We start from the raw sequence: 12,164 nt of genomic DNA on the forward strand, positions 1-12,164 counted from the left end.
AACCCAAATTAGAATTTTGATTGTCCAATTCATCCAACACTGATTTTTATTTTTAATCAACAAAAATTATGCACAAATTAAACAACGGAATACTGCTAAACATATATTTGAGACTTAAAAGGGGGAATAGTTATTTTGTTAGTCATCAACTTTTCCAGATCGAAGATATAAAATGTTCCTAAAAGGAGAGAAGAACAAACTAAAAGTGATTTGTGAACTGGATTTCCTGACTCCATTCATTGCAGGGATTCCACCAGAAGTCTAGGCTATGGCCCCAAGCCTATCAGTGTCCCTTGATGTGTGGCTCTAGGATCCCAAGAAGCTCCAGCAGGCACTGAAGTTCCATGTAGGGCTGGTGGCTCCACAGCACAGCAAGGTTAGACTCTGGACTCACAGCCAGCTTGGACTCTGGACACCATGGAAATACCCCATGTCCAGAACTCTAAGGATACACTCACCCACCTGTCAGTGCCAGATTGTCCCAGGCTGGTCTGAGACCACTGCAGCACTCTACAGCCCAACCCTGACATCTTCAGCCAGTGACAACTCGATCATCTGGTCACCCCTCAGCCCCCTGCTCAGTGTTTGTGCACACAGACCCAGCCCTGAACTGATCCAACTCTGCAAGTCACGCTGGCACCACAACTCAGGTCTTAGTCACGCATCTCAAATAGTTCCTGTGCCTGGAACAAGCACAGCACTCATCCCTCCTACTTTGTGCAGTTTCATTTAGAGATTATTATACAGCAATAGCAGTGCTTCCTCCGTTGTCAGCATTTGACATTTATCCTATAGCTTATCCTACACCTACATAGCTAGCTCAATGTTCTCAGCTGGCTGCCACTCCACGCTCAGCAATGACTAAAAATTGTCTTGGCAACTCAGACAATCCTACGCTGCAGTGCCACCAACGAGAGGGTCTTAAGACCAGCCCCAGTGCAAGCATGGCACAAACAGAAAACACAAAACATCTAAGTACCTCTAGTACCATGAATACACAACAGTACAGCCAAGCCACACTGAACTTCCTAAACTTGAGACTGTAAAGCTGGGGGCAGACCTGGACTGGTTAAAGCACCCAAAGCCTGCCCACAGCACAGGCACAGCTGAACAAGCAGATGCAGGGATGTAATTGCCAGTGGGACCTTAAGAAGTCATCTCTGAAGCTGTTACTTTACATTCTTCAACAAAGGGCTATTTTCTTATACTTTGAAAGTCACTTTGAGGGAGACACCTAAGTATAACCACCTTCTTCCTAACAGGAAACGTTTATTTCCCTTTAAACACTTTTACTACTCCCTATTTAGAAGTCTTTTACTGCTTTTAGTCATATATTGACACAGCTGGAATTTGGTTTCCAGAGCTTCCCCAAGGAAAAAGCTGATTAAAGTCCACAACAACCACAGCTCTCACAGGTCGGAATACCTCTGCTCCAATTCATGCTTTAACTACTTGCTTAGAAGTCACCAAAAGAAAACCTTTAAAATCCCCTTTTTATATCCTGATTTTTTGACTCCCAAACAGAAACCTGCCTCTAACCAGGCAGTCTCAACCTGCACACAGGGAATTGCACATGGAGCCTGCACTCCTGCCTGCCAACAGTGGTGTGCCCCATTCACCACACTCCAAGCTCCCCCTCTCTGCATCTTATTTTAAAGATGATAAATGGGACATATATAAATATATACTTCCATCTAAAGGCTTAACAATGACAGCACTTATGTAATAAGGATCAGGGAAAAACAAAAAAAGACGATTTTCAGGATGCAAGAAGGAAACAAATGTTTTATTGCGAAGTCTTTCTCCTTCTGACTGCAGATTTTTTAGAATATTCAAGAGGCCAGCAAACTCAAATCAGGATGAAGAGGTAGAAGGCTTCCCTTTACCATACCTTTTCCTCAAAAATGCATCTTAGGCTACATGCTACTTCTGAAATTAGTAAGAAAGTAAAAACAAATTGACTGATAAAGTGGTCAGCATACATTTGTAAGCAGTAAGTTTTTGCACATGGACTACCAGAATTTGAAACAAAACAACACAAAGTCTGAGAAGTGGTAATATTGGCACTTCCTGTACTTGATAGAAACCTTGGGCCTGTTTTGGTTTTTTTTTTTTTGGGTTTTTTTTAACATCAAAAAGCCAAACAAATGTAGAAAAGCTGAAAAACAGTAATTCCTGACACGTGGAAAGACACAAATCCCATTTCATTCTCCCTACTGGTGTCGGTCCCAAGACACTGTGAACTGGATCACTGAAAATACACTGGGATTAAAAATAAAACCTTGGGGGTCTGTGTGCACATGCTGATGAATCAATGTTTCTGAACAAACGTGAATATACTCCCTGACTTTGGAGCAACACTAATTCTCAGCAATCTAACATGAAAATGAAGAAATTATCAGGGAGCCAAAAACACTCAAGCATTATTCCTACAGAACTTCAGTACTTCTGACCATATTTCCAGCCACAGGAAATGGCTCAGATCTTGCCCAGGGGACAGCTATTTTTTAAAAGAAGTTATTGAAATTCTTCTTTTGCAATCCAAGGGCTATTTAAAGGCCCTACAGGGGAGAGTCAATTATGTAATTCTTTAAATTATCTTATTCTCTATTGATAAAAAGAGGGTAAATTAGGCGAGTTTTCAGGTGTAACAAAACAAACTGCAAAGGCCTAGAGCTGCAGGGTTTCCAGTTCCCCACTTGGGCAAGGCAAGAGGCTGCACACATTATTCCAGGAGCTCAAGAGAGACACCATAACCTTTTCCACAACAGTCATCCCATTTTTCCACTGCTCTGGTCCCTAGAGCCCTGGTGAAATGCCTGCCTCCTCTGTGAAGGGATGTGCCTGGAAATAATATACTAAAATCATGAAGATGATATTAAGCATTTCTCCATGGATCAGTACTGATTTCACTACTATCATCTGCCACAGCTGCCTCCAAGGCTCTTTTGTGACAAAGAGCAATTTGGTGTCAACCATGAGGAAGATGAACCTCCTCACTCCTGCCACAAAAGTGGCTCCAGTTGAGTAGCAGAGCTGAAGGCCTAAGTCTCAAGTACAATACACTGACTTCCAGCTCCTCACTGAATTCAACACGTTGATGGGAAATTAGGAGACTGACTACTTGACTGCACGTTAGCTCAAGAGACTGTTCTATATTTGATCTGCAAGTTTAAAATGGCAACAGGCAAGCATTTCCCACAGCTGCAATTCATCAGCACAAACCAGCTGTCATCTCATGCAAAGAAATCACAAGTCTCTAAGGTGAAACAGAAATGCAATTAGTTTGCATTAAGTCCAGCCTGCTAGAAGTGCAGCGTAACATAAATTACATGTAATTTCAAACTCTAGGTTTAAGAGATCACTGCAACTGCAGATGAATTCAGGATGTAATTTATTTTCAGAACAATTTTCAGAGATTATTCACATACCCAAACATACCTCATTTATAAGCTGGAAAAGTAAGGAAGACTAAAAAAGTCTTTACGTATCTATTCTTGATTAAAAGTAGTACTTTTTCATACTGTCATCAGACTCTCTAATTTAGAACATGCTGAAGATGTCTCCCTTGCTAATTATTCATAAGTTTTGTATTGATCTTTTTAGAACATAGTTTTTCTCTGCTGTGAATGAGGCTAAAAGGAAAAACAACAGAGTAAGCAACAGTTAATACACTGAGTCTTAGGAAACACAAACCCTGTGAAGGACAAAGCCAGCACGGCCAAATTCCACCTTTACCATCCGATGTTCCTTACAAGTAATATTAACAAGGAATTTTTTTCTTTTTTTGGAAGTGTCATAGAGTTGATATTTTTCAGGTATGTGATTAAATTTAAAGAACTTGTCTTCAATGTAATTGGGATTGGTTTTCAGTTGTCAGACTGATACATACACTAGAAATTCAGGCCCAATATTTAGAGAAGATTCAGTATTTTTTAGCCCCAGGGTTTCTTTTCCTCTTTTTTTTTTCCTTTTTTCTCCTAAGGTTTCTTTATTTGGCTGAAGCAAAAAAAATGCATCTTCTTTTTCTTAAAGTGAAAGAAAAGAGATAAAATTCAGTAGCTGTCTTCATTTCACTGCTGGTCTCACCACTCCAACTGCTGTCAAGTCTACCAACTAAATTGGTACTTTAGGCTGTTCAGCCCCATTGCCTACCAACATCTGGCTCGTGCTCCATTCCCATAAATTCCAGCTAACTACTTGCAGATGAAGAAACATCTTTCCATCCAAGGAAAATTTTAGAAAGCTCAGTGGAATCTCCTGCCAACCACATCGTCTTTTTCAGGCTGCGGCAACCTTGCCTATTTAGTTTTATTTAGAAAGTTAACTAGAATGTTTATGGTAAGTAACGACATTTTAATTGTGCACAGTGTAACAATGATGAGCATTCACAATCAGACACCCAGTTTAGGTTGTGGGACACTCCAAGACCCTGGCTCCAAGGGTGTGGGCACACCTGAACACATGCTACAGCACAGGCACATGCTCTCCCAGGTCCAGCTCTGTAGTGAGGGTAACTCAGACCCACATGCAAATTGCATGCACTCGTTCCAGTCCAGGAGAAGAGCCAATATCCAACTGACATGCAAAAATTAAGTTTCCAGATACACAAAGGCAGACGTAAGAATGGCATGCTAAGTTTGGATGCATAGATTTCAACCAAATTTCAGTCACCGAGCAAATCTTCAACACAGCAGTACCACACTCTAATTGCAAATAAATGTAATTAGTCAAATTTTTGAAGGTATTCCAAGGGTACCATCTTCAATGAAAAGGATGAACTTTTTATTTTGTCTTTTTTCCCATTTATTCCAACATAATGCTTAAATAATGGTTATAAACCCAAACAAAGGAGCAATTGACCCACGATATTTAAAACTGAAATCCAAATTACAAAAACCTGCATTTTGCAACAAGTGTTGATAAACGGGACACTAATATAAAGCCTTTTTAATTATGTTTTTAACAATCCATTGTTTTTCAAATAGCATGGCTTTGTAAAGCCACTGCTAAAACTTCAGGAATATATCACATTCTAATAAGCTACTAATGGGAGGAGGGGTCAGAAATGGAAGGTAACAGTCACAGAACAACAAACAAAATCCCTAACTGCAAAGGATAAACTAGTTTTAGCCCAACTATTCATTCCAGCGCCTTTTCTTTTTTTTTTTTTTTTAACTGGAACATATTGGTATATTTTGCAGATGATGCTTTATTAACTTTTTCAGCATATATTGGAAGGTCAGAGACTCTTTATAATACAGCTACTTAAAATGGAATTCTGATTCAGCCATACCAGCACAAAGACCTCTAGTTTTTAAAGAAAACCCCAGACGTACATAGCATACAAATTCAACACATATTGTACAGCCACAGCAGAAAACCCTTTTAACATTCAATGTCCGGTTTAACAACCACTGCTATTCTTCAAATACATTTCCATGACTATTGATCACACCTGCAAAATTCATTCAAACTAGTCCCACTTAAGTCCGGCACTTACCACTACCTAGTCTTAGGAGCAGTACATCCTGGAGCCTCCTGTTCAAGTCTCTGAGCTCTTTCATTTCTGACACGAGTGCCCCATACTCCTTTAGCTTCTTTGCCTGTTGCACAAGCTGTCTCCGCGTTCTCTCAAGCTCCTGCTGAATGTGTCTCATCTCTTCCTGTTGCTGCTGGTAACTCCTCAGCAATTCCTCATAAAGAATCCGAGGAACTACAGCATCGTCCATATTGTTCATGCCTTCTGTAGCCTCCATAAAAGCCTCCTCAGGGCTGGAAGTATTACTGAGACTCATCCCGTTCTGTTTTTCAAGGCGAGCAACAACTGCTTCAATGCTTTTGTGTGTACCTTCACTTTGTTTCCTCCCATCTTGTCTCTGCACGTTACAATAAAAAACAAATAAATTAGGAGAGTCTTGGGAACTGTTAATATTCTTGTCTTCCAAAAGACTAGGACAAAGCCAGTCTGCAAAAATATTTTGCCTAACAGGTTCTTATGGATATAATATGCAGCACAACTAACATGCAGTGTTAACTCAGCTAAATGCATGTACAAACTTCTGAGACAGTTAAAGGCCTTCCTGCATTTGTGCAACACTTACAAAGTCAGTGTATATAAGTCACTTAATTCTGGATCATTACTTTCTTTTTGAAAAAGTTGATGTATATCTCTTTTTCTTTAAAGTTTACCCTTAACATTCAGATTTCTGACAGTAATTGATTTTCTGATAAGCAAGAGAAAGAACGAACTGTGTGCTCCATTTGTCACCTGTGACGACATCAGAGGTGAAAGCAGCACAGGCACAAAGCTGTTCTGTGAACTGAGGGCTTGTCCTTCCCACACTTCGGGAGACAAAACCTTCACTGACTATTCCTACAGCACGTTCACCCAACTGCCTGATGCAAGTGACTGAGTTAACACTATCAGCAAACACTGAAAGGGATTTGAAAACACTGAAGCTGGAGACAGAATATATCATCCAGCCTCATCTTCCTTATCAACTGATTCCTTCTATATTAGTACTGCATTGCAGAGGCTTCAGGACCTGGGAACTCTCAGTGGAATTTTACTTTCAGTCATCTGCACAAACCCTACAAATTAAATCACATCATTTTCCTGGGGCCTGGATAGTGGGATTAATATGTACAGGTAAAGTCACTAAGTTTTACTGGCCAAATAGGAAAAGGCATTTGAATTTCCAAACAACTGCAAGGAGAGCAAATGCAGCTCATAGAGTAGAGGTGAGAAGCTGACACTATCAAATTCCCATACCACAATATCCATGAGTAATGCAGCAAAAACCAAAATTATTTGATGTTACACCTGCTGCATTCATCTTCTAAAAAAAAAAAAAACAATTTAAAAAAAGCTGGCCCACCACAAGGAAATGTACTAATATCACTACTTCAGCTGCCAAACACATGAAACCATAGAGGAGTATCTTATTCTGAAGGTTGGCAGACTTTTAAAGAAATAATCTGATATTAAAAAAATATATATCTCCATAGCGGGTTTCTGCTATTTGAAACTAAAAAGGCAGCTGGGAGTTCTAATGGAGGGATACAGTCCTGCAAATTCTTCTTCTCAATCACTGTAGTTGGGCAGTCTCAGAGCACCCTTCCCAGCTCCAAACAAGCAGTGAGCAATGTCACAAGTGCCACCAAGAACAGCTGGTTCAGCTGGGTACTGGTGAGTTTTGAGGCATTCTAAGCCAAAGTAGAAGAGCATTGTTGCATCAGTCTCAGGTGGCAGTTACACTATGCAGACAGTATACACAGGAAAACGTTTGATTGCACTTAAATCAGGTTTTGAAAACCCATACCCTACCCCCACACACAATGTGACCCAATTTCACCAAACACTGTTTTAAGGGGATCAAAAGCAAGCCTGGAATTCTTAAGCTAGGCCGTTCGTATAGGCCCCAAGCACTTACAAAAAAGATAAAAAAGGAGAGGAGAGGAGAGAAAAAAAAAAAAACAGAAAGATTTCAGTACCTTACTGTGTCTAAGCTCCACATCTTCTTCCCCATAATCTGCAACTTCCCCAGCTTCTTCTATGTGATTGAGAGAGAGTTTGGGGATTTTAATTTTCTTCTGCATCACACTGTTCTCAAGGTCAGTTTTGTCCTCTAAAATGTATATTAAAAATAAGGTTTTGTTACATTAATCAGTGTTCTTACTTCCAAATACTACACGACTTAGGCAAGACCAGTTACAAAAAAGCCAACCTCCCATGTCCAATCCCCTTATAATACCATGATCAAATTAGTCCATGGTGTAAATCCACTGATGCCCACTGGCAATTCTAGAGTTTCAGCTGGGGATCAGTCTGACCCAACAAGCGAATAAATACGGAAAAATGCCAAGCTAAATTTAAGTGATCAAAAGTGTTGATGAGTGGCTTGTACTGTCACCAAAGTAAGAGCTGAAGAGGCTGTAAATAAAACTTCCTGTATCGCTCTAAATTGTGTTTACCAACAGTATTTTCATATTCATAAACCATTGCTGCAGTTCAAACTCTGCTTAGGGTTAAAGTGAAAATAAACTTGGTAATTCATCCCATACTCTAACCATCATCTGTCAGCACAGATCTATTTGCACACATGGCAGATTCTGCTGTTCTGCAGTGCAGGGCTGGAAAAGGGAATGTTGCTGGAGAGCTTCAAAGTGCATTACACAAAAGTTGCATAAGAACCAAATCTGTAACAAAATTACTCCACAACCCTATTTCACTAATTAATGGTATTCATCCTTTTCCTTTAGATACTATTGGCAAAGGCAATAAATATTTATATGAATCTTTGCATCTCCTTAAAAATTTGAAATAAAATAATTTCAAGTCTGTAACATTTTGACTTATATCAAAATTAGATATTTAATCTGAAAATACATTCAAAATATTCCTGAAAAGGTAGAGAGAGGACAGTGAACCAAAAGTACAGTCTCCCAAAATGTGCCTGTGACAGGTAAAATTCTTGCAGAACAGACAAGGTCTGAGAAGATTCATTTGCTCCTGGCAATGTCAAGGAGAACAGCATTTAAAAGCATTGCCTTCGTACACTGAGAGCTTATGAACAGGAAAATATTTTGAGTCTTCTTATCCACCTGCAAATTTTATTCTGCAACATGTCCCATGAATATTTTTGAAAGTGCCAAGGAGGATGCCCCCCATGAGTGCTTAGTTGCATTGACTTTTGCTTTCTCAAATTAGCATCTCTCCACAGGACCTCAAAATTGTTCGTGTTGACAGTGTAGGAAAGGGAAACAAAGGTAAATCACTGTTTAATGAGGAGCAAGGCATTCATTAGAAATGAATTACACAGATGAATGCAATTCATTTTGTTACAGATAGAAATGAATCTCTTGTAGGCAAATGGTGATATTACAGCCCAAGGCTATGTAAAAAGAATAGGCAAAGAACATGCAGAATGAGACATTAGACAACCTGAAATGAAACGCAGATGGTAGCAATAAATACTAAGACAGATGCAAAAAGAAACAGATAAACAACAAAAAACAGCTAGGCTTATTTTAGATCATTCTCCATTCCCCAGAGCATCATGGATGCTTATCCCAGTAAAACAAAAAGGCAATCCAACTGTTTCAGTTTTGAAAAATAAACCCCTGTGTTTTCATTTATCTGGAAAATGTAGGTTCATCAGAAAAGTGAGATAAGCCAATTCTAATGCCACAGAGATGAGAAGAAAATATGGGACCCCTTCCCAGAAAAACAAATAATACAAACTTCCAGACTAAAGGATAGACTGATGGGCATTGGTATTTTCTTGGACTTTAAGAATAAATGAATCCATATTGAAAAGGGCAAAAAAAGAAAACCACCAACATTTTCTGTGTTTATGTACTTTGGGGTATTGGATAGATTGAGGAATCCTCTACTAAAATATGTTCTCTCACTTCCATGGAGGAAGAACAGCACATGCATACTGCAGAGCCAGCTTCTCCCGACTGCTTTGCCAAACCATCTTCCATAGGACATGCAGATCACCTCCATCTTCATTTAAAGAACTCAGATCAGTTTCTGTCCTCTGAAATAACCCTTGGCCTCACAACCAGATGAACACAATCCCTTAGCTGACACAGTTAACAAATTTGTCTGCTGACAACTCATTGAGGTCACCAGAAGCCAGAACCACACAGCAACTGGACAGGGACACAAGGCATCCTCCCCATGGCAGGGAAAAGCGACTCTTGAAACAATCAAGGACAGGGGTCACAGAGGAGTGAGTGCCTGTGCAGACTAAAGAAGTCAGGAAATACTTTCCACTGAGTAAGCCAACATTGAAACAAAAACCATTTGGAAGAACAGTAATATTTATCTTTGCGTTTGGCTTTTAAAGTCAATTCATAAAGGTTAATAACACATTCCATGCACTTAACAATGAAAATGAAAGAAAATACTTAGTTTGGGGTCAAAGAGAACAAATGCTAATTATCTGAATTCTTCATTCTCTTCACTCAATTTCAGTTTGCCTATGAAATTTATGTTTGCAAAACTTCACTGGTTTTGATGTTTGTTTATACATCGCCTTACAAATGCTTTGTTTCTATATTGCTGGCATGTAACTATCAATACAGTTCTCTTTCTGTTCATTTGACTTTTTGGTTTTACTGCTTATCTGTACATGAACCAGTAAGATGAAAAAAGCAACTGTTTTCTCCAAACACAAAATTTGAAGAAACAGTGAGTTTATATAAGTTAAAGCTCAGGAACTGTCAATGCATTCAGTAAGCAAATAAATGCTCTTCTGCCTTCCAACAACAATACATATAATATTTTTTTACATATGCTCTGGTCTTTGAAAGCTTATTTATACCTAACACAATCCATCCAGTGTGTTGAATATGAAAAGGCCTTTTGTTCTTTTTCTTTTTTTTTTTAAAGTGCATTTCTAACCTCTGTTGTCTTCTGCATTAGCTGCAGATAGAGCCAGAAAAATCTCATTCTGAATTTGAGATTAATGCTGGAGTTCTGGCTCTTGTTCTGTAAATATTAATGGAATTTGGGAAGGGGTGGGAGGGAGAGAGTGGAGACTGGGGGAAGGGTAGGAAAAACATGAATATGCATTTATAGCAGTTCTCCTTAGGATTCTCTGTCTGTTGTTGTGGCAGTGAACAAAAGACGGTACAAAAGAACAATCCAGCAAAAAACAACACACCTGTGATTTTGAGCCAGAAGAAAACAGGATAGGAACCAAATATATGTACAAGCTCCAATTCAGTGCCTGAGGCTACAGAAGAGAGAGGAGGGCAGCCTAAAAGCATTTTAACTCAGAGCCTCATTTTGTAACGACCTAAATAATTTGTCTGGACTTTGTTCCCAGTCATTTAAACCTTGCTAGAAGTTAAAAATTACACCTTCCCCTAGGTGGCTATGATCAGCTTGTTATAAAGTTGTGTCTATTGTTTTCCCTAGATATGCAATGAGTGGTTCAGTGATATCAATTACTGAGAACTAGCACTTAACATACTTAATTAGGCACTTGTAACAAAATATGCAGGGTGGAATGCACGATATAAGAATGGATTGCCTCTGTTCTTTAGGAAGGGACATTCTGAAAGACACATGTAAATTAGGAAAAATTCCTTTTGTTCACAGAGAACCTGGTATTCTGTGATTCAAGATAAAGAGTAAAGCATGCTGAAATAACCACGCTCCAAGAAAAGGTCAGACTTGGAGAGATCTTGGCAGCCAACTCACGGTACTGAGGCACAGGGCTCAAGAGCCAGGGCACATGACAGCGTCTCTCCCCATCCAGCCTTCTCCCAAAGCTGAACAGGCAGTCAGGAAAAAGTCAGCTGCTGAGGAATTTCACAGTGCCTGGGAACACATTTGGCCTCAGCAGTGCTCAAAGAAAGAAAAGCCAAAAAAGCAAACCTGCATTAGAAAATCTCTATCAACTAGCAAAGGATAAACTGTTCCTGGAATGCTTTCTTCAATGAGGCCCTCATTTCAGTGTCAGGATGGATGGATCCAAGCCAAAAGGTAACAGCTTCAAGCCTAGAGGGGAAGGGAACTGAGGCAGAGAAATCAACTTTAACAGGGCAGGGAGTTGGTTAAATCCAAGGAGAAATATGTTAGTGCTCTAAAACTGAAAACCCTATTGTGGGATGTAAAATAAAACTATGAAAATCTTGAAGTCCCTTTAAAGTGTTCCTTACTTTCTAATTTAGAAATAAGGACTGAACAAACTAATCCCTTCAAAAAAGAGTTCAAATGCTGATTTTTTTCCATCTTTGGAATGAAGGCTGGAAAAATTAAGGAAGAGAGGTCTGCACTCCAAATGGATGAGGGATGGCAGGTCTGGTATCAGTCCAAAGAAGGGGCTTGGCAATGCCATAAATCTTACAGTAATAAAATGAAAGAACCTTGAACAGAATTCGTCCTTCCCCTAAGCCTTCAAAAAAATTCCACTCCTTGTGAAAAATGATATGCTGACAGATGAAAAAACTTACCATCAGCCTTCCCATTTCCAGGCATGTACCCAGCACATATGGACAACACCTGCACAAGATTCCCCACACGCTGCTGCACTGAACTGCTTTGGTACTGATTCAGCCAGGTTGCTTCTACAGGGAAGGTAAGATCACCTGCCTGGGCAGGCTGAGCACTGGTTACAGATCAGGAAAAGCAAAAGATGCAT

The 12,164-nt window shown here is 39.5% G+C and overlaps 1 protein-coding gene across 8 annotated transcripts in view; it reads right to left on the reverse strand.

Annotated features, from left to right (window-relative positions):
• LOC135305308 (BEN domain-containing protein 5-like) overlaps nucleotides 1-12,164 on the reverse strand; it is an 876,852-nt gene that overhangs the window by 327,754 nt on the left and 536,934 nt on the right. For 5 of the 8 annotated variants that reach the window (XM_064428807.1, XM_064428812.1, XM_064428806.1 and 2 more), the window contains 2 exons: nucleotides 7,498-7,631; nucleotides 5,504-5,879 (listed from right to left, as the gene is read on the reverse strand). The exons of 2 other annotated variants lie outside the window; for them this stretch is intronic. In XM_064428807.1, the coding sequence (XP_064284877.1) occupies nucleotides 5,504-5,879; nucleotides 7,498-7,631 (510 nt within the window). The remainder of the gene's footprint in view (nucleotides 1-5,503; nucleotides 5,880-7,497; nucleotides 7,632-12,164) is intronic. One more of the 8 variants, XM_064428808.1, reaches the window with a different exon arrangement.

The sequence above is a fragment of the Passer domesticus genome, chromosome 7 (assembly GCF_036417665.1).
Source record: "Passer domesticus isolate bPasDom1 chromosome 7, bPasDom1.hap1, whole genome shotgun sequence".
NCBI classification, from domain to species: Eukaryota; Metazoa; Chordata; class Aves; order Passeriformes; family Passeridae; genus Passer; species Passer domesticus.